Source organism: Oncorhynchus gorbuscha, linkage group LG05 (assembly GCF_021184085.1).
Source record: "Oncorhynchus gorbuscha isolate QuinsamMale2020 ecotype Even-year linkage group LG05, OgorEven_v1.0, whole genome shotgun sequence".
NCBI classification, from domain to species: Eukaryota; Metazoa; Chordata; class Actinopteri; order Salmoniformes; family Salmonidae; genus Oncorhynchus; species Oncorhynchus gorbuscha.
Window position 1 is genome coordinate 13,260,196 of NC_060177.1, and position 23,820 is coordinate 13,284,015.

The 23,820-nt window shown below is 44.5% G+C and overlaps 1 protein-coding gene across 1 annotated transcript in view; it reads right to left on the bottom strand.

Annotated features, from left to right (window-relative positions):
• The window catches only part of LOC124035540 (talin-2-like), a 173,957-nt gene that overhangs the window by 87,138 nt on the left and 62,999 nt on the right, over positions 1-23,820 (bottom strand). Inside the window, exons 6-20 of the mRNA XM_046349002.1 lie at positions 22,978-23,120; positions 21,722-21,849; positions 21,307-21,370; positions 20,667-20,771; positions 16,695-16,850; positions 8,102-8,203; positions 7,800-7,876; positions 6,544-6,724; positions 6,140-6,253; positions 4,317-4,425; positions 3,267-3,475; positions 2,153-2,251; positions 1,810-1,977; positions 159-293; positions 1-38 (exon numbers count right to left, since the gene is read on the bottom strand). The exon at positions 1-38 is cut by the window's left edge and continues 122 nt beyond it. Of these exons, the coding sequence (XP_046204958.1) occupies positions 1-38; positions 159-293; positions 1,810-1,977; positions 2,153-2,251; positions 3,267-3,475; positions 4,317-4,425; positions 6,140-6,253; positions 6,544-6,724; positions 7,800-7,876; positions 8,102-8,203; positions 16,695-16,850; positions 20,667-20,771; positions 21,307-21,370; positions 21,722-21,849; positions 22,978-23,120 (1,828 nt within the window). The remainder of the gene's footprint in view (positions 39-158; positions 294-1,809; positions 1,978-2,152; positions 2,252-3,266; positions 3,476-4,316; positions 4,426-6,139; positions 6,254-6,543; positions 6,725-7,799; positions 7,877-8,101; positions 8,204-16,694; positions 16,851-20,666; positions 20,772-21,306; positions 21,371-21,721; positions 21,850-22,977; positions 23,121-23,820) is intronic.

Below are 23,820 nucleotides of genomic sequence, written 5' to 3' on the forward strand. Positions count from 1 at the left end.
CCCAGGGCCTGACCGACAACACTGGCTGCAGCACTCACCTGCAGGATGTCTCTCAATTCAGGAAGTACACTGACAAACCCATTTCAAATGTTCCTCAATGCTTCTATATGAGAAAACTGTACTGAAATTGAGATGGAGTTGACCCCAACTCCGCTCACCTGCTTCAGCATCTCCCCATCGACTGTGGCAGAAAGACAGGCCTGGACACAGCCCTCCACTGAGCGGTCCACCAGCTTCCCTGCCTCAATCAGCTGCTCCTGGCACACTGGGGAGCTGATGGTGGGACTCACCACCTGCAGGGAGAGATGGAGAAAGTGAGAGGGATATAGAGAGTTAGAGGAAGAGCTAGATCAGCTGCTCCTGGAACACCATGGTGACAGTCACCACCTGGAGAGGAAGGGGTGATGGAGAAAAATGAGTGAATGTGTTGAAAGAGAAACAAAGAGGAAAAAATATGAAGTAAACAAATCATTTAAGATGAAAAACACTTGAACATCTACGTGTATATTATTGAAGTTAGTAACTTTACCTGGGGTTACTGAAGTTAGTAACTTTACCTGGGGTTACTGAAGTTAGTATCTTTACCTGGGGTTACTGAAGTTAGTATCTTTACCTGGAGTTATTGAAGTTAGTATCTTTACCTGGAGTTATTGAAGTTAGTATCTTTACCTGGGGTTATTGAAGTTAGTAACTTTACCTGGGGTTATTGAAGTTAGTATCTTTACCTGGAGTTATTGAAGTTAGTAACTTTACCTGGGGTTATTGAAGTTAGTATCTTTACCTGGGGTTACTGAAGTTAGTATCTTTACCTGGGGTTACTGAAGTTAGTATCTTTACCTGGAGTTATTGAAGTTAGTATCTTTACCTGGGGTTATTGAAGTTAGTATCTTTACCTGGAGTTATTGAAGTTAGTATCTTTACCTGGGGTTACTGAAGTTAGTATCTTTACCTGGGGTTATTGAAGTTAGTATCTTTACCTGGGGGGTATCTTTACCTGGGGTTATTGAAGTTAGTATCTTTACCTGGGGTTACTGAAGTTAGTATCTTTACCTGGGGTTATTGAAGTTAGTAACTTTACCTGGAGTTATTGAAGTTAGTATCTTTACCTGGAGTTATTGAAGTTAGTATCTTTACCTGGGGTTATTGAAGTTAGTAACTTTACCTGGGGTTATTGAAGTTAGTAACTTTACCTGGGGTTATTGAAGTTAGTATCTTTACCTGGGGTTACTGAAGTTAGTATCTTTACCTGGGGTTATTGAAGTTAGTATCTTTACCTGGGGTTACTGAAGTTACTAACTTTACCTGGGGTTACTGAAGTTAGTATCTTTACCTGGGGTTACTGAAGTTAGTATCTTTACCTGGGGTTACTGAAGTTAGTATCTTTACCTGGGGTTATTGAAGTTAGTAACTTTACCTGGGGTTATTGAAGTTAGTAACTTTACCTGGGGTTATTGAAGAAGTTAGTAACTTTACCTGGGGTTATTGAAGTTAGTAACTTTACCTGGGGTTACTGAATTAGTAACTTTACCTGGGGTTATTGAAGTTAGTAACTTTACCTGGGGTTATTGAAGTTAGTAACTTTACCTGGGGTTACTGAATTAGTAACTTTACCTGGGGTTATTGAAGTTAGTAACTTTACCTGGGGTTATTGAATTAGTAACTTTACCTGGGGTTACTGAAGTGGAAGAATCATAGCTACTGTTGTTGAATTATCCACCGCAGCACTGCCACAAACCTTTCCCCCTCTCACGTCATTCTCATCATGATGAAAAGTCTGTGGGAGTGTGTGAAAGGTCTACAGTGTTGTACCTTGGCACAGGCCACCAGCTGGGAGGTGGAGAGGGCACACTGTGTGGCAGCAGCGATGACTCTGTTCTGTAGGACCGTGTCGTCTGCCACCTGGGCCACGTTCTTGGCCTTCAGCACCATCATGGCTGCCGCGTTGGCCACCGCCTTGGCCAGGATCATCAGCACCTCCTGAAATGGTCATCACCATTATTCATGTCCATCCCTCTTAATAAATTCTAATAAGCAGAGGTTACGCTTGAAATTCAGATTGGGTGCAACTGCAGAATAATCCCTCTAAATGTGCTGAGTCTGAATCGCATGTGAAAGGTTGTAATGAGAAAAAGTGAAATAAACAAACTCTTACCTGGAACCTCTCGTCTGACTCGTTCTCTCCCATCTGAAGCAGCAGGTCCCCACTGGCCTGGCCTATACTGCCTGCTGCACTCAGCACTGTCTGTCGGGGCTGAGGGAACAGGAAGTCAAAGTACAGCTATGGCACAAGGGTTAGCCCACGTGGGGTCTACGGTAGGTAGACCTAAATTACAGCTGGCTCAGTATCTACGCTTAGCCCCAGAAGGTCAACACATCAGACTAGCTTCCACATCAGGGTATTTTCATATTGTCAAAACAGAATCTCCCAAAAGCATTATTATCCCAACTGGCCTTGAAGAGAACACTGTGAGCATAGTGAACTGGGCCTGCAGGTGCAGGTCTATGTGAAATCCATTATTCAACATGGCAGTGATGAATCATTCACATGAGAATTATCCCCACCAGCCTTTGTTTTGTTCAACGTGAACAAAACACACTGTAGCAAAGGAAGGGTGAATAGCTCACATGGCCATATTTAGTTATGGTTCTGCCTGGCTGTCGGTCTCTGGCCATCTGTCTCTGTTCAGACATGAGGGCAGGAATACAATAGACAGCCAACACATGAAACACTCCCTAAAAAAGGGAAATATTAATCAAATTAAGCCTTGTAACTGGGAGGAGCGCCACCATATGAATACAGTAGGAGCTCAGTTGGTATTATTGAGGCCAGTGGTGCATTAGTGATAAGTACAGTATAAACACCTCCAATCAATCAGAGGTCAAACCTAACACACTCTACAGCCTTCTGTTACCCTCTCTTTACAGGCAATACAACTGGGAAAGATCAACTGTGATGTTTGTTCTGTTAGTAAAGAGAATATAAAATGCCTTATATCAGGGACAATGGAACTTAATGAGAGGTCCAAGTAAGTCTCGAACATTGAATCATGTGTAGAAGTTAGCTCTTGTGCTCTTCAGATACCACAGGTGTTGGGGTAAAGCATTGTTGGTATAGAACTCTGGCCACGGAAAGCCACAGTAGGCCAATCTGCAGGCTTTTGTTTCAAGTGTGCTTGCTTTGCACTAAGCTGGAACAAAAGCCAGTAAACACTCTAGGCTCTCCTGGACCAGTGCTGAGGCATCTGCCTCCGCCAGCCCTGTCTCACCTCTCCGGAGGCAGGCTCCACAGCCTTGAGCAGGTCAGAGACGGCCCCAGCAAGGTTCCTAGCGGCACCCATAAGGTCATTGCTCCCTCCCGTGTCGTCCTCTATAAGAGCAGCCAGTAGCTTCACACCCTTAGACATCTCTGTCAGGTTGGAGGAGATGGTGGTGATGGCACAGCCCACTGCGGTGTAGTCTGTGTCTGTCGGGTCACCTATAAGAGGGAGGGAGGAAGGAGGGGAGGGGACGAGAGAGAGAGCAGAGAGAGAGAGAGGGAATAGAGTATAGTAAGCGAAAGAGAGTGGGGATGGAAAGAGGCAGAGAGGATAGAGAAGGAGAATGAAAAAAACGAGACAGAGATAGAGATAAAGAGAGCCAAGTTAACCATCTCAAGCCCTTCTGGCCTGTCCTCTGGGTACCTAACAGGGTGCAGTACAGTGAGCCAGTATGTGTCAAACATATACCCATGTTACACTCAGCCAGTCAATTCAGCATGTCACATTAGATCATTCTGTTTAGACATGAGACTGCTGGTGGGAATGACCAGACGTTTAGATAAAAGGGGAAAGGGTCAGGGACCGTATAAAGCATCTCAGAACGCTGGTCCAGGATCAGGACCCCTGGTCCATGTCACCTCATTCACTATACGATGGTCTGAAAGGCCAAACTGATCCTATATCAGCACTCTTCTCTGATTGCTACTGGACAACAGAGCAGGGAAGTCCCCTTATATTGAAACAGATAGTTGAAGCACCGACTGTCCCTTGGCTGGGTTCAGCATGGCACCAAACCAATGATATGAAGAATACTGCCAGCTCGCATGGCCCACTAGTACACATTATAATGGATAACAGTTCACCATTACTGTAGATTTACACATAATGAAAACCAAGTCGTTAATTGAAAAATGTTAAGTGTGAATAATTTAAAAGCGTGAGATATAAAAATGCTTGTAAAAATGTAAGCTCAAAACCTTGTCACTTCAACAGCACTGGAATATCCAGCTCTTCCATTGAACATCATGTCATTTCCTGAGTCATCCCAAAGCCACGTACCAGCGGTGAGGTTGACCACAGAAGCTGTTCCTGCGGTGATGGCGTCCACCTGGGAGTGGATCTCATGTTTGGACTCATCCACCTTGTTCTGGATCCACACCTTGGACGCCTGGAGGAGAGAGATGGTACTGGTTCATCAGAATTATCACATGAAGGTGGTACCTGGCAGCTAAAAGCTGAATTGCAGAACATACAGGTAAATAAGAAGAATGAAGCATCAGAAAGTCAGGATGGGAGTTGGAGGATGAATGGTGATCTAGGAGCTGAAGCAGGGAGAATGGCATTGAGGGAAGAGCACTAGGGTGAGCAGAGACGTAGTTACATTTAATTTAAGGAGTGTTACATTAAACATGCCGTTAAGCATAAAAATCAAATGTCAGAAAATTACAATATAAAATGTAAAGATTTGGATCAGAAGCTTTAAGAGTATTAACAACTTAATTAAAAGTTAATAGGGCGTGAAATTAACTGAGTGCTGTGTGTGCTTGTCTGTGTGTGACGGTCAGTATGCTGTTATATGTCCTCCTCACCATGTCCTCTCCCAGTGGAGACAAATGTGTGTGTGTGTCCCCACACCATGTCCTGTCCCAGTGGAGACAAGTGTGTGTGTGTGTGTGTGTGTGTGTGTGTGTGTGTGTGTGTGTGTGTGTGTGTGTGTGTGTGTGTGTGTGTGTGTGTGTGTGTGTGTGTGTGTGTGTGGTGTCCACACCATGTCCTGTCCCAGTGGAGACAAGTGTGTGTGTGTGTGTGTGTGTGTGTGTGTGTGTGTGTGTGTGTGTGTGTGTGTGTGTGTGTGTGTGTGTGTGTGTGTGTGTGTGTGTGTGTGTGTGTGTGTGTGTGTGTGTGTGTCCACACCATGTCCTGTCCCAGTGGAGACAAGTGTGTGTGTGTGTGTGTGTGTGTGTGTGTGTGTGTGTGTGTGTGTGTGTGTGTGTGTGTGTGTGTGTGTGTGTGTGTGTGTGTGTGTGTGTGTGTGTGTCCCAGTGGTGTGTGTGTGTGTGTGTGTGTGTCCTGTCCCAGTGGAGTGTGTGTGTGTGTGTGTGTGTGTGTGTGTGTGTGTGTGTGTGTGTGTGTGTGTGTGTGTGTGTGTGTGTGTGTGTGTGTGTGTGTGTCCACACCATGTCCTGTCCCAGTGGAGACAAGTGTGTGTGTGTGTGTGTGTGTGTGTGTGTGTGTGTGTGTGTGTGTGTGTGTGTGTGTGTGTGTGTGTGTGTGTGTGTGTGTGTGTGTGTGTGTGTGTCCACACCATGTCCTGTCCCAGTGGAGACAAGTGTGTGTGTGTGTGTGTGTGTGTGTGTGTGTGTGTGTGTGTGTGTGTGTGTGTGTGTGTGTGTGTGTGTGTGTGTGTGTGTGTGTGTGTGTGTGTGTGTGTGTGTGTGTGTGTGTGTACACCATGTCCTGTCCCAGTGGAGACAAGTGTGTGTGTGTGTTGTGTGTGTGTGTGTGTGTGTGTGTGTGTGTGTGTGTGTGTGTGTGTGTGTGTGTGTGTGTGTGTGTGTGTGTGTGTGTGTGTGTGTGTGTGTGTACACCATGTCCTGTCCCAGTGGAGACAAGTGTGTGTGTGTGTGTGTGTGTGTGTGTGTGTGTGTGTGTGTGTGTGTGTGTGTGTGTGTGTGTGTGTGTGTGTGTGTGTGTGTGTGTGTGTGTGTGTGTGTCCACACCATGTCCTGTCCCAGTGGAGACAAGTGTGTGTGTGTGTGTGTGTGTGTGTGTGTGTGTGTGTGTGTGTGTGTGTGTGTGTGTGTGTGTGTGTGTGTGTGTGTGTGTGTGTGTGTGTGTGTGTGTGTGTGTGTGTGTGTGTGTGTGTGTGTGTGTCCACACACCATGTCCTGTCCCAGAGGAGGCAGGTTGTCCACCTCCCCCAGATCAGCCTGTGCCTGCTGTACTGCCTGCATACTGGTGTTGATGGTCCCCATCAGGGCCTGCTGGGCCAAGCTCTGGAGAGAATAAACACAGACATGATTAATATCTACTAAACACGTATAGAGATATGAGATGGAGAGAGATACATTTTAAAAGAGGATGTGTGAGAGAGAGAAAGGTGGAGAGAGAAACAGAAAGAAGAGGGGCAGAAAGAGAGTGTGTGTGTGTGTGTGTGTGTGTGTGTGTGTGTGTGTGTGTGTGTGTGTGTGTGTGTGTGTGTGTGTGTGTGTGTGTGTGTGTGTGTGTGTGTGTGTGTGTGTGTGTGTGTGTGTGAGAACATGTAACATTGCATTCCTGCTCTCACCAGTGGTGGCATGTGTCCTCGGTGCATCTGTCCCATGATGACCTGTTGCTGTGCAGAAGGCATGGTGCCCATGCTGAGAGACTCTGCTCCTATAGAGCCAGACCTGATCACCCCTGGTAGAGCCACAGAGCCATGCTCCACACGACCCACACGGTTAAACTGCTGCTGCAGGATCGTCGACCTGGAAACACGCAGATAAACAGACAAATTCTACATGAATTAACTATGGTCTGTGGATGATTTTCAAAAAGACGCATCTGTGATACTTAATATTCATCACGTAATTATCGATAGCATTTCAGGTGACAGCATCACCATTCCCATCCACAGGTGGTCCAACTATCGAAGGATGGTGGTGTCTGTTTGCAAGACTCGGTGTGTGTGTGTGTGTGTGTGTGTGTGTGTGTGTGTGTGTGTGTGTGTGTGTGTGTGTGTGTGTGTGTGTGTGTGTGTGTGTGTGTGTGTGTGTGTGTGTGTGTGTGTGTGTGTGTGGTGCTTAACAGGAACCACGGCCGACATCAAACCTTCATTGTGTTCTTCCAGGAACAAGACTGTTATTCTTCAGACGAAGCCTTCCAGGTTTGGTATTAATTCCTGTGTCTTCCCTTAGGCCCTCTTTGATATCCTCCACACTGACTGACTCAGATAAGGGAACACAAGGTCTGCGTCTCAAATGGAACCCTATTCCCTCATTAGTGTGCTACTTTTGATCAGGGCACATAGGGCTCTGGCCAAAAGTAATGCACTAAATAGGGAGCAATTTGGGACACTATCAAGGCCAATATTCCCTCAGTACAGGAACGGAAACATCAATTGAGACTAGACAGGAAAACAGCTTACGTAATTTAACGACAGCTCTATGTAGATAAAGGGACTAATACGCGTGTAATTAGGGAAGTTCAGATAAACATGTTGTTTATCCGGATGGAGAGAACGGAGAAAAAGAGAAACTCCAACAGAGGAAGTTGATCCTAAGGGACAATACTATCCTCACTGAGGGGAAGTGTTCATGTGTACAGTCAGGTGTATTTATGAGATCTATACATTATAGCTGGAACATAAAATGGGACTGAGACCATGTTGGCTTCATTAGCCACTGAACGGACAAAAACAGGCGAGACTACCTGGATCTCTCCAATAATAAACCCTCTTTTACATTTTGAAATGTTTTCTGTTGCATGCCCTAATGAACACAACCCTGGTCTGTACGACACTACTATTGTGTGTTGCTGAGCATTATATAACAGTTCACATACTTCTTAGGGGAGACGGATTCTTCCAGCATGGTGGATTCTTCATCTCCTTCTAAACCAAAACGGTCTTTACTTTGCTTCTACAGAGACAGAGACAAAGAGAGAGAAATTCACAAAGTGACATTTGGATCAAAGGTGACAATGGCTATTCCATCTCTAAAAGGCAACACATATTGTGATTGGCAGGTAGGTTTAGGCATAACTATTTGGACATGCATGGGAGTATTGATGTTTTCTAGAGCAGTGTCCCTCACTTTAGCAAGTGGATAATCTAGCTGCGATGGGAAAGGGTTTCCTACACTCACCTTTTTGAGGATGATGTCGATGTATCCAGCGATGAGCTGAGAGATTTGTTCTCCCTCAGTGGTCTGGACTGAGTAGTAGCTCTCCTGGTACTCCCCAAAATCCTACAGCAGAGGTCCAAACCAAATATAGCATTTTATACCGGACTATTACAAACGCCTACAACAGATAGACAGAGGATGATACCAAATCCTATACATCCCCACCAGAGGCAAACACACACAGCTTCATACCACATCCTATACATCCCTACCAGAGGCAAACACACACAGCTTCATACCAAATCCTATACATCCCTACAAGAGGCAAACAATGTATACGAAATGCTTCAGTCTGGTTTTAGACCCCATCATAGCACTGAGACGGCACTTGTGAAGGTGGTAAATGACATTTTGATGGCATCGGACCGAGGCTCTGCATCTGTCCTCGTGCTCCTAGACCTTAGTACTGCTTTTGATACCATCGATCACCACATTCTTTTGGAGAGATTGGAAACCCAAATTGGTCTACACGGACATGTTCTGGCCTGGTTTAGGTCTTATCTGTCGGAAAGATATCAGTTTGTCTCTGTGAATGGTTTGTCCTCTGACAAATCAACTGTACATTTCGGTGTTCCTCAAGGTTCTGTTTTAGGACCACTATTGTTTTCACTATATATTTTACCTCTTGGGGATGTTATTCGAAAACATAATGTAAACTTTCACTGCTATGCGGATGACACACAGCTGTACATTTCAATGAAACATGGTGAAGCACCAAAATTGCCCTCGCTAGAAGCATGTGTTTCAGACATAAGGAAGTGGATGGCTGCAAACTTTCTACTATTAAACTCGGACAAAACAGAGATGCTTGTTCTAGGTCCCAAGAAACAAAGAGATCTTCTGTTGAATCTGACAATTAATCTTAATGGTTGTACAGTCGTCTCAAATAAAACTGTGAAGGACCTCGGCGTTACTCTGGACCCTGATCTCTCTTTTGAAGAACATATCAAGACCATTTCGAGGACAGCTTTTTTCCATCTACGTAACATTGCAAAAATCAGAAACTTTCTGTCCAAAAATGATGCAGAAAAATTAATCCATGCTTTTGTCACTTCTAGGTTAGACTACTGCAATGCTCTATTTTCCGGCTACCCGGATAAAGCACTAAATAAACTTCAGTTAGTACTAAATACGGCTGCTAGAATCCTGACTAGAACCAAAAAATTTGATCATATTACTCCAGTGCTAGCCTCTCTACACTGGCTTCCTGTCAAAGCAAGGGCTGATTTCAAGGTTTTACTGCTAACCTACAAAGCATTACATGGGCTTGCTCCTACCTACCTCTCTGATTTGGTCCTGCCGTACATACCTATACGTACGCTACGGTCACAAGACGCAGGCCTCCTAATTGTCCCTAGAATTTCTAAGCAAACAGCTGGAGGCAGGGCTTTCTCCTATAGAGCTCCATTTTTATGGAACGGTCTGCCTACCCATGTCAGAGACGCAAACTCGGTCTCAACCTTTAAGTCTTTACTGAAGACTCATCTCTTCAGTGGGTCATATGATTGAGTGTAGTCTGGCCCAGGAGTGGGAAGGTGAACGGAAAGGCTCTGGAGCAACGAACCGCCCTTGCTGTCTCTGCCTGGCCGGTTCCCCTTTTTCCACTGGGATTCTCTGCCTCTAACCCTGTTACGGGGGCTGAGTCACTGGCTTGCTGGGGCTCTCTCGTGCCGTCCCTGGGGGGATGCGTCACCTGGGTGGGTTGATTCACTGTTGTGGTCGGCCTGTCTGGGTTCCCCCCCACCCCTTGGGTTGTACCGTGTCGGAGATCTTTGTGGGCTATACTCGGCCTTGTCTCAGGATGGTAAGTTGGTGGTTGAAGATTTTCTAGTGGTGTGGGGGCTGTGCTTTGGCAAAGTGGTGGGGTTATATCCTTCCTGTTTGGCCCTGTCCGGGGTGTCCTCGGATGGGGCCACAGTGTCTCCTGACCCCTCCTGTCTCAGCCTCCAGTATTTATGCTGCAGTAGTTTATGTGTCGGGGGCTGGGGTCAGTTTGTTTATCTGGAGTACTTCTCCTGTCCTATTCGGTGTCCTGTGTAAATCTAAGTGTGCGTTCTCTAATTCTCTCCTCTCTTTCTTTCTCTCTCTCAGAGGACCTGAGCCCTAGAACCATGCCCCAGGACTACCTGACATGATGACTCCTTGCTGTCCCCAGTCCACCTGGCCATGCTGCTCCAGTTTCAACTGTTCTGCCTTACTATTATTCAACCTGCTGGTCATTTATGAACAGTTTCAACTGGCCTGGGCCCTAGGACCATGTCCCAGGACTACCTGACATGAGGACTCCTTGCTGTCCCCAGTCCATCTGACTGTGCTGCTGCTCCAGTTTCAACTGTTCTGCCTTATTATTATTTGACCATGCTGGTCATTTATGAACATTTGAACATCTTGGTCATGTTCTGTTATAATCTCTACCCGGCACAGCCAGAAGAGGACTGGCCACCCCACATAGCCCGGTTCCTCTCTAGGTTTCTTCCTAGGTTTTGGCCTTTCTAGGGAGTTTTTCCTAGCCACCGTGCTTTTACACCTGCATTGTTTGCTGTTTGGGGTTTTAGGCTGGGTTTCTGTACAGCACTTTGAGATATCAGCTGATGTACGAAGGGCTATATAAATAAATTTGATTTGATTTGATTTGAAACACACACAGCTTCATACCAAATCCTATACATCCCTACAAGAGGCAAACACACACAGCTTCATACCAAATCCTATACATCCCTACCAGAGGCAAACACACACAGCTTCATACCAAATCCTATACATCCCCACCAGAGGCAAACACACACAGCTTCATACCAAATCCTATACATCCCTACCAGAGGCAAACACACACAGCTTCATACCAAATCCTATACATCCCTACCAGAGGCAAACACACCAGGCTTCATACCACATCCTATACATCCCTACCAGAGGCAAACACACACGGCTTCATACCAAATCCTATACATCCCTACAAGAGGCAAACACACACAGCTTCATACCAAATCCTATACATCCCTACCAGAGGCAAACACACCAGGCTTCATACCACATCCTATACATCCCTACCAGAGGCAAACACACACGGCTTCATACCAAATCCTATACATCCCTACCAGAGGCAAACACACACAGCTTCATACCAAATCCTATACATCCCCACCAGAGGCAAACACACACAGCTTCATACCAAATCCTATACATCCCTACCAGAGGCAAACACACACGGCTTCATACCACATCCTATACATCCCTACCAGAGGCAAACACACACAGCTTCATACCAAATCCTATACATCCCTACCAGAGGCAAACACACACAGCTTCATACCAAATCCTATACATCCCTACCAGAGGCAAACACACCAGGCTTCATACCAAATCCTATACATCCCTACCAGAGGCAAACACACACGGCTTCATACCACATCCTATACATCCCTACCAGAGGCAAACACACACAGCTTCATACCACATCCTATACATCCCTACCAGAGGCAAACACACACAGCTTCATACCAAATCCTATACATCCCTACCAGAGGCAAACACACACGGCTTCATACCACATCCTATACATCCCTACCAGAGGCAAACACACACGGCTTCATACCACATCCTATACATCCCTACCAGAGGCAAACACACACGGCTTCATACCAAATCCTATACATCCCTACCAGAGGCAAACACACACGGCTTCATACCAAATCCTATACATCCCTACCAGAGGCAAACACACCAGGCTTCATACCAAATCCTATACATCCCTACCAGAGGCAAACACACACGGCTTCATACCAAATCCTATACATCCCTACCAGAGGCAAACACACCAGGCTTCATACCAAATCCTATACATCCCTACCAGAGGCAAACACACACAGCTTCATACCAAATCCTATACATCCCTACCAGAGGCAAACACACACAGCTTCATACCACATCCTATACATCCCTACCAGAGGCAAACACACCAGGCTTCATACCACATCCTATACATCCCTACCAGAGGCAAACACACACGGCTTCATACCACATCCTATACATCCCTACCAGAGGCAAACACACACAGCTTCATACCACATCCTATACATCCCTACCAGAGGCAAACACACCAGGCTTCATACCACATCCTATACATCCCTACCAGAGGCAAACACACACGGCTTCATACCACATCCTATACATCCCTACCAGAGGCAAACACACACGGCTTCATACCACATCCTATACATCCCTACCAGAGGCAAACACACACAGCTTCATACCAAATCCTACACATCCCTACCAGAGGCAAACACACACAGCTTCATACCACATCCTATACATCCCTACCAGAGGCAAACACACCAGGCTTCATACCAAATCCTATACATCCCTACCAGAGGCAAACACACACAGCTTCATACCAAATCCTACACATCCCTACCAGAGGCAAACACACACAGCTTCATACCACATCCTATACATCCCTACCAGAGGCAAACACACCAGGCTTCATACCAAATCCTATACATCCCCACCAGAGGCAAACACACACAGCTTCATACCACATCCTATACATCCCTACCAGAGGCAAACACACCAGGCTTCATACCAAATCCTATACATCCCTACCAGAGGCAAACACACACAGCTTCATACCACATCCTATACATCCCTACCAGAGGCAAACACACCAGGCTTCATACCAAATCCTATACATCCCCACCAGAGGCAAACACACACAGCTTCATACCACATCCTATACATCCCTACCAGAGGCAAACACACCAGGCTTCATACCAAATCCTATACATCCCTACCAGAGGCAAACACACACAGCTTCATACCACATCCTATACATCCCTACCAGAGGCAAACACACCAGGCTTCATACCAAATCCTATACATCCCTACCAGAGGCAAACACACACGGCTTCATACCACATCCTATACATCCCTACCAGAGGCAAACACACACAGGCTTCATACCACATCCTATACATCCCTACCAGAGGCAAACACACAGGCTTCATACCACATCCTATACATCCCTACCAGAGGCAAACACACACGGCTTCATACCAAATCCTATACATCCCTACCAGAGAGGCTTCATACCAAAAACATCCCACACTGCTTCATACCACATCCTATACATCCCTACCAGAGGCAAACACACACGGCTTCATACCACATCCTATACATCCCTACAAGAGGCAAACACACACAGCTTCATACCAAATCCTATACATCCCTACCAGAGGCAAACACACACGGCTTCATACCACATCCTATACATCCCTACCAGAGGCAAACACACACGGCTTCATACCAAATCCTATACATCCCTACCAGAGGCAAACACACACAGCTTCATACCACATCCTATACATCCCTACCAGAGGCAAACACACACAGCTTCATCCCTACCAGAGGCAAACACACACAGCTTCATACCAAATCCTATACATCCCTACCAGAGGCAAACACACACAGCTTCATACCAAATCCTATACATCCCTACCAGAGGCAAACACACACAGCTTCATACCAAATCCTATACATCCCTACCAGAGGCAAACACACACAGCTTCATACCAAATCCTATACATCCCTACCAGAGGCAAACACACACAGCTTCATACCAAATCCTATACATCCCTACCAGAGGCAAACACACCAGGCTTCATACCACATCCTATACATCCCTACCAGAGGCAAACACACACGGCTTCATACCAAATCCTATACATCCCTACCAGAGGCAAACACACACAGCTTCATACCAAATCCTATACATCCCCACCAGAGGCAAACACACACAGCTTCATACCAAATCCTATACATCCCTACCAGAGGCAAACACACACGGCTTCATACCACATCCTATACATCCCTACCAGAGGCAAACACACACAGCTTCATACCAAATCCTATACATCCCTACCAGAGGCAAACACACCAGGCTTCATACCAAATCCTACAACAGTCAAACACAGGCCAGCAACTCCAAATGCTGCATTTCACACTGGAATAACACACAGAGGTTCATGACAAATGCTGCGTCTCACACTGTAATAACACACAGAGGTTCATGACAAATGCTGCATCTCACACTGTAATAACACACAGAGGTTCTTGACAAATGCTGCATCTCAAACTGGAATAACACAGAGGTTCATGACAAATGCTGCATCTCAAACTGGAATAACACACAGAGGTTCATGACAAATGCTCCGGCTAATGGCAAACTGTATACAGCATCTCTTACTGGAATAACATTCAAAGCAAGATCCCAACTACTGCATTGGTTTCGCTTGTCATTTGTTTACATAGAGGACTAGGCTCAGTGTGGGGATTCATGTGAATGTGAACGTATGGAATGAGTTTACATAGAGGACATGTGAACGTATGGAATTAGTTTACATAGAGGACTTGGCTCAGTGTGGGGATTCACGTGAACGTATGGAATGAGTTTACATAGAGGACTTGGCTCAGTGTGGGGATTCACGTGAACGTATGGAATGAGTTTACATAGAGGACTTGGCTCAGTGTGGGGATTCACGTGAACGTATGGAATGAGTTTACATAGAGGACTTGGCTAGAGGACTTGGCTCAGTGTGGGGATTCACGTGAACGTATGGAATGAGTTTACATAGAGGACTTGGCTCAGTGTGGGGATTCACGTGAACGTATGGAATGAGTTTACATAGAGGACTTGGCTCAGTGTGGGGATTCACGTGAACGTATGGAATGAGTTTACATAGAGGACTTGGCTCAGTGTGGGGATTCATGTGAACGTATGGAATGAGTTTACATAGAGGACTTGGCTCAGTGTGGGGATTCACGTGAACGTATGGAATGAGTTTACATAGAGGACGTATGGAATGAGTTTACATAGAGGACTTGGCTCAGTGTGGGGATTAATGTGAACGTATGGAATGAGTTTACATAGAGGACTTGGCTCAGTGTGTGGGGATTAATGTGAACGTATGGAATGAGTTTACATAGAGGACTTGGCTCAGTGTGTGGGGATTCATGTGAATGTATGGAATGAGTTTACATAGAGGACTTGGCTCAGTGTGGGGATTCACGTGAACGTATGGAATGAGTTTACATAGAGGACTTGGCTCAGTGTGTGGGGATTCACGTGAACGTATGGAATGAGTTTACATAGAGGACTTGGCTCAGTGTGTGGGGATTCACGTGAACGTATGGAATGAGTTTACATAGAGGACTTGGCTCAGTGTGTGGGGATTCACGTGAACGTATGGAATGAGTTTACATAGAGGACTTGGCTCAGTGTGGGGATTAATGTGAACGTATGGAATGAGTTTACATAGAGGACTTGGCTCAGTGTGGGGATTCATGTGAACGTATGGAATGAGTTTACATAGAGGACTTGGCTCAGTGTGGGGATTCACGTGAACGTATGGAATGAGTTTACATAGAGGACTTGGCTCAGTGTGGGGATTAATGTGAACGTATGGAATGAGTTTACATAGAGGACTTGGCTCAGTGTGTGGGGATTAATGTGAACGTATGGAATGAGTTTACATAGAGGACTTGGCTCAGTGTGTGGGGATTCATGTGAACGTATGGAATGAGTTTTTTATAACAGACGCCAGATATTGAGTTTTTTATAACAGACGCCAGATATTGAGCTGCTGGAGCCTAGACATCAAACTGCTAGCAGGCTGTAGCCACTGTCAGATTAAACCAATTACAGTTACTGTCATATAAAGGCACACTTCACATGGAAGAATCTGTGTGGGGAAAGAAGAAAATCACTTCGGAGGTTAAATATCAGGAGACATTCCATAGAATATCCTTCTATACTCCTTAGTCATATTTCTGGACATCATCTTTTAGAATATGAAACTGAACTGACCCTGCCAACAGGGGTTTGAAAATGGATGAAAGGATCCCCACAAAGGAATATGCATGATTGGTTGAATAAAATTCTAGAAATATATTTCAAAGCATTCACCAAAAGATACAGCTTAATTTCCAATAGCTTCAAGGTACAGGGGCTGCATGCCAGATGGCACCATATTCTGTCCGGTCAAAAGTAGAGCACTTTAAAGGGAATATGGGGCTACTTGGGACACAGAGGGAACATTCCTGAACTGTACCAACACAGAGAGGATTAATTCAATTGAGTGTTGGGAAAGACGGCATGTCTACAAAAAGAGATCTTCTAGATTAGGCATTTCTTTAGTCACTGACTCTTAGTAAAGTCACAAAGGGCAGTCAGGCAAGACAAAGGGGGTTTGTTCAATATATTAAGTTGAACAATTGAATGAGTGACGAGAAGAGTCTTCATACTAATTGTTTATGAGAAGAGAAACATTCAGATGAACATTTCATTTACTGAGAGTCTATCTATGTGTAATCTACCTAAGAAATACAGCACAACGGACATACATGTTAGAGGGCAGATAATGGATTGGAGTTTGCGTGTAAAACATACAAGAGGTCTCTGTGGACCCTGTCAGTCTTCTAGTGGACTATAGGAAGTGGAGGCGGCAGCACTGAGGAAGGGAGTCTTACCACACACACACACACACGCTGGGGTTCTCACCAGGGTGAAGCTCTTGGGCGAGGCGGCCCATCTCTTTACAGTGGTGAGGGGCCACTCCTGCACCACGTCTTTGGTCTTCTCCTCCACCCTCATCACTGACTCTTTGGTTATCCCCAACAGCCTGGGGACCAGCTTATTCTTACTCTTCATCTTCTCCTATAAAACAGTGTGACAGAACAATGGGAAATATTAAGCAACAAAACCTTATTGGGGAACAATGGGAAATATTAAGCAACAAAACCTTATTGGGGAACAATGGGAGAATAAGCAACAAAACCTTATTGGGGAACAATGGGAGAATAAGCAACAAAACCTTATTGGGGAACAATGGGAGAATAAGCAACAAAACCTTATTGGGGAACAATGGGAGAATAAGCAACAAAACCTTATTGGGGAACAATGGGAGAATAAGCAACAAAACCTTGGGGAACAATTGGGGAACAATGGGAGAATAAGCAACAAAACCTTATTGGGGAACAATGGGAGAATAAGCAACAAAACCTTATTGGGGAACAATGGGAGAATAAGCAACAAAACCTTATTGGGGAACAATGGGAGAATAAGCAACAAAACCTTATTGGGGAACAATGGGAGAATAAGCAACAAAACCTTATTGGGGAACAATGGGAGAATAAGCAACAAAACCTTATTGGGGAACAATGGGAGAATAAGCAACAAAACCTTATTGGGGAACAATGGGAGAATAAGCAACAAAACCTTATTGGGGAACAATGGGAGAATAAGCAACAAAACCTTATTGGGGAACAATGGGAGAATAAGCAACAAAACCTTATTGGGGAACAATGGGAGAATAAGCAACAAAACCTTATTGGGGAACAATGGGAGAATAAGCAACAACTAACACTCAGAGAACAGTGGAAAATACACAACATATTCATACTATTAATCTTCTAATACAAACAAACAGTCAATAGAAAACAATGGACAAAGCTTCATTTGAGAACAGAGTGAAATAAGCATCCAAAACCTCATTAAACTTCATATTCACATGAACGGTTAAGGTAGTCCTTAACCTCTTCAACCTATGGGGGCGCCATTTCATTATTGGATTAAAAAACGTGCCCGTTTTAAGCGCAATATTTTGTCACAAAAAGATGCTCGACTATGCATATAATTGACAGCTTTGGAAAGAAAACTCTGACGTTTCCAAAACTGCAAAGATATTGTCTGTGAGTGCCACAGAACCAATGCTACAGACGAAACCAGGATGACATTTCATACAGGAAGTGAGCCAGATTTGAGGCGCTGTGTTCCAATGTCTCCTTATATGGCTGTGAATGCGCAAGGAATGAGCCTGCACTTTCTGTCATTTCCCCAAGGTGTTTGCAGCATTGTGACGTATTTGTAGGCATATCATTGGAAAATTGACCATAAGAGACTACATTTACCAGGTGTCCGCTCGGTGTCCTCCGTCGAAACTATTGCGTAATCTCCAGGTGCGTGCATTTTTCCATTTTGAACAGAGGAGAAACCAAACTGCCACGAGTGACTTATCATCGAATAGATATGTGAAAAACACCTTGAGGATTGATTCTAAACAACGTTTGCCATGTTTCTGTCGATATTATGGAGTTAATTCGGAAAAAAAGTTTGCGTTGTAATGACTGAATTTTTTTTTTTTTTGGTAGCCAAACATGACGCAGAAAACGGACTGATTTCTCCTGCACAAATAAAAAATAATAATAAAATAAAAAACTGAACATTTGCTATCTAACTGAGAGTCTCCTCATTGAAAACATCCGAAGTTCTTCAAAGGTAAATTATTTTATTTGAATGGTTTTCTGTTGTGAAAATGTTGCCTGCTGAATGCTAATGCTAAATGCTAACACTAGCTATCAATAGCTATTAATACTGTTACACAAATGCTTGTTTTTCTATGGTTGAGAAGCATATTTTTTAAAATCTGAGATGACAGTGTTGTTAACAAAAGGCTAAGCTTGAGAGCTAGCATATTGATTTCATTTCATTTGCGATTTTCATGAGTAGTTAACGTTGTGTTATGCTAATGAGCTTGCGGATAGATTTACACAATCCTGGATACAGGTTTTTTTCTTAGCTAAACGTGACGCACAAAATGGAGCGATTTCCCCTAAACAAATAATATTTTTGGAAAAACTGAACATTTGCTATCTAACTGAGAGTCTCCTCATTGAAAACATCAGAAGTTCTTCAAAGGTAAATAATTTTATTTGAATTGTTTTCTGGTTTTTGTGAAAATGTTGCCTGCTGAATGCTAACGCTAAATGCTAACGCTAGCTATCAATACTGTTACACAAATGCTTGTTTTGCTATGGTTGAGAAGCATATTTTTGAAAATCTGAGATGACAGTGTTGTTAACAAAAGGCTAAGCTTGAGAGCTAGCATATTTATTTAATTTAATTTGCGATTTTCATGAATAGTTAACATTGCATTATGGTAATGAGCTTGAGCCTGTATTCACGATCCCGGATCCGGGATGGCTCGATGCAAGAAGTTAATATGTCTAATCCATCAAGAATCATGGACTGCCTTTCACTCACACTTTCCTAAAATAGAAATGGCATCCTTCTCCCTCTATCTCATGTGGCTTTTCTGACTGATCAGAGGGAGGGAGGAGAGTTGATTGGGAGTGACACAAGGACAGAGGTGAGGAGTGTTTAAGAGATTCTCAACACTGCCTTGCTGTTGGAGTGTGGTCTCTATGGGCTCTGGAGGAGTGAGGGGCGGGGGAGCCAGGGGTACTGGAGGTATGAGGGGCTGGGGAGACCAGGTAAACTGGAGGGGTGACGGTCAGAGGGATAAGGGGGAGCTGGAGGGGTGAGGGGCGGTGGGACCAGGGGAGCTGGAGGGGGGACCAGGGGATCTGGAGGGGTGACAGGCGGGGGGACCAGGGGAGCTGGAGGGGTGACAGGCGGGGAGGACCAGGGGAGCTGGAGGGGTGACCAGAGGATGGGTAAAAGGACAGTAAAAGGACAGACCCTGCCTGGCAGAGGTGCAGCCAGATACCACTAGTTAACCCTCCAGGTGCCTGCTCTCTGTCTCCCTCCCTGCTCACAGGGAAGTAATCATTACGCCACACTCCAGTGCACAGGCTGCAGGCACAGTCACTTTCCAGGAACACAATGAACCTCACAGAGGTGATGATGATGGGAGTAAGTTAGTGTTCACTGCTTTGCTACAGTTCTACCAGCTTAACCAGAGCCATTTAAATCCATCAACTATGACTTTTGTCTTTATATTACCTTCTCATTGTGGGAGGTTTCTTGCACATCACTTCTACGTATTGCTTTAACTCCGACTCAAACGTCTGTATCCAGATATGAAGAATTTGTAAGAAATGTGTCTAACACTTTTGTTTAGCTCACATCTACATAAGATTAATTGGTGTGCCAAAACGTGCAATATTTCCTCAGTCTAATTCATTCAAATCATTACCACACTGCCTTGTGTTGCTCTGCCATTTCTTAACTAGGAAAGTGTGACTCTGGAGTCTGAATAATGATGCGGTCAGTTTTCTAGCCTGGTACTAGATCTTATTTGTACAGTACTAGCCAACTCCTATGCTTGTTGCTGGCAAGACTGCACAAATAGATCAGGGACCAGGCTAGGAAACGTGTAGTTTGGGAGAAGCCAGATGAGCATATTTCAGTCATCTGGTTGGTCTTAAACCTAATGCTCAGGTGGGATTGGATTCTGTCCACTCCAAAGAGAAGACATTCCTCTGATATGAAAGAGTGCAACGAGGCCTTGGTGTTGCAACAACATGAAAAGCTACTGATATTCAGCTGTAACCCACTCATTTCTGCACCTGCTAGTGCTTCACACACACACACACACACACACACACACACACACACACACACACACACACACACACACACACACACACACACACACACACACACACACACACACACACACACACACACACACACACACACACACACACACACACACACACACAATCTTACCTTCACCAGGAAGAAAGACACTCCGTATGTCCTTAGGGACCTGGCTAGCTTCACGTACTTTACTTTAGCTTCTATCTCTGTCATCTCACCACAGTTCTTGTGGTCCTGAGAGTTAGAAAATAGAATAGAATATATTAAAGCAGTAAGGCACGATGGGGTGCTCTGTGTTGTGTCGTGCATAAGAACAGCCCTTAGCCGTGGTATATTAGCCATATACCCATAGAAGCCTTATTACCATTACCTGCGGTATACGGTCTTATATACCATGGCTTTCAGCCAATCAGCATTCAGTGCTTGAACCACCAGGGTTCTACTTTTATTTAGACTACCAGCAGTTGTATGGGACTAAGAAATTAACAGAATAGGAACCAAAAGTTATAAATAATTAATTCAGAAACAAGCAAATTAATTGAAGATAAAATGGCAATATATTTTTATTTATTTAACTAGGCAAGTCAGTTAAGAACAAATTCTTATTTATAATGACGGCCTTGGAACAGTGGGTGAACTTCCTTGTTTGGGGGCAGAACGACAGATTCGATCTAGCAACCTTTTGGTTACTGGCCCAACGCTCTAACCATTAGGCTACCTGCCGCCCCAATATATACTTCTATAAGATCCATAAACAAACTGGACCAACCTGGAAGATTTTCTTTTCATTCCCTCGCTGCTTGATATATTCTTTAGGTAGAAACTCCTTGAGGCTAAAATAGATAGGTAGGTACAGGTTGAGAGTTCATACATAAAACCATGAAAAGTCTGCTGGTTTAAAACAACAAAACCCCATTTAATATGGTGAGGAATTGTATTATGAAAACAGATTTCTATCAGTACCCTGAAGTAATACATTCCTTCCAGAAATACGTCTTCATTGTATTGAATAGCATCACCATGATAAAAATCCTCATCACCATGTTCATCATCATCCTTCCCCTGATTCAGAGGGGTCGGGTTAAAGGCAGAAGACACATTTCAGTTGAATGCATTCAGTTGTACAACTAACTAGGTATCCCACTCTCCCTTCGCCTTAGTCTTCAGAAGGAAGTGAAGCTTACTCTAGGAATCCAGGCTTGTGTTTGTGTTCTATGTGCGGCCCAAACTGGATCTGAGCCTGAATCCCTGCAAACTCACAGGCCTTGTCGAAGGACACAGGGTGAGAACCATTTAGGATGTCATCTCGTGCCTGGGAGAGAGATAAACACACACACATTTAATATAGCCACCATCATAAGAGACGCGAGCCACTCAAAGTTCTCCAAGGCTGTTTTAATTCTGGAATGGAAAGAGATAAAGATGAAACCCAATATATCCCTAGTAATATGGAGCGGCTGACTCCAGTTTCTTTACATTCTTGACTGGGAAACAATTCACTTCCTGAAATGATGGAACTGACCCCAACCATGGTGACCTATCAAAACAAAAGACGTCTAGCACTAGTACCTCTAATGACCTCATCTCAACCCTGATCCCTTAATGTTGTACAGCCCATCAGCCTGATCGAGACAACTCTCATACAGAGAATAATGAGTCCAGAAGAGAGCCTGCTGAGTCTCATATACCTACTTATTGAACCGGATCCTTTATCTGACTGAACCATCTCTCACTGCCATTTACACACACTACAACACACAGACAGCACAACATGACTAGCAATGGAAGTGGTGCTTTAGTCCTTTTGAGGAAGAGGAGAGGTGTGTTAAAGACTAGGCAGGACCCCTGGGACCAAATGTCACACAGAAGAGGACAATGTCAGCAGACAAGGGAATAGGGTCCCAGTCCCACCATGACTTGAAAATGACACAAATAAGGCAGTAATCATTGTGGTGTTGATAATGAGGCACATCAGAGTGTGAAGCACCAGCTCTGGCTGTGTGTGTGTGTGTTCAATTATTATTATAAAAGGAAACAAAAAATGGAATAACAGATGTTCTCTATCCATCAACATTCATCCATTACAGCATGTTTCTGGTGAAGAGCTTATTTGCTGACTACTATGCAGGGCAAGTACAACAGAGGAGAAGTACAACAGAGGAGAAGTACAACAGAGGAGAAGTACAACAGAGGAGAAGTACAACAGAGGAGAAGTACAACAGAGGAGAAGTACAACAGAGGAGAAGTACAACAGAGGAGAAGGCATGGGAGAGGAAAGAGGGAAGGAGAGGGGCGGGAGAGAGTGAGGGAGAGTGAAAGATAGTTATTGAGGATGGAAGGATGAAAAGAGAGAGTAAGAAAGAGTAGGAGAGAGGGAAGTGGAAAGGACAGAGACGTGTTAAAAGCAGAAGGAGAGGAGAGACAGCAGTGAGGGTCAGACCTGGACGTAGAGCAGGTTGAGCTGGACCGGGTCTCGTGAGTCCACGTTCTGGTCTGAGTAGAAGAACTTCCTCCTGAGCAGAAGAGTTTCGGTCTCCTCCACCCCCTGCTCACGGAACATTCTGCTGTGGTCAAGCCAGTTTACTGAACACACACACACACAGATATTAACTCGTAAATGCAGATACTGACCTCAATAAACTTAAAAATCTAAGCATAATTCTCTCCATTATAGTCAACCCAAGGGGTAACTCAATATTTTATAAAACCAAAATCCATGTTGGCGTCAGTGTTCCCCTGAAGGGGGGTAGTGATAATGTAAATAGTGGTGTACAGCTGCCCATCAGTTTGATGGATGTGCCAATAACTAGAGGCTGGAGAGGAGCTGCCCTGTCCATGGCCTGTAGGCCTGCTGTGAAGTGTTCAGGCAAAGACAGACGTCCATGAGAAATGGACACCACCGCTCAGGAACAAAGGAGGAACATACAATTTGATGTGCGATAACAGAATCCAACCTCAAATCACTATTCAAATAATACCTTAAACAAAAATGTCAGTCAAATCAATAACCGGCAAATAATGTTGCTTCCGTCCAAACTCTTATGAAACACGCAGATGTATCAATACCTATTTTCAGAACAGACAGAACAATACCTTCAAGGATAGCAGATGTATCAATATCTATTTTCAGAACAGACAGAGCAATACCTTCAAGGATAGCAGATGTATCAATATCTATTTTCAGAACAGACAGAGCAATACCTTCAAGGATAGCAGATGTATCAATATCTATTTTCAGAACAGACAGAGCAATACCTTCAAGGATAGCAGATGTATCAATATC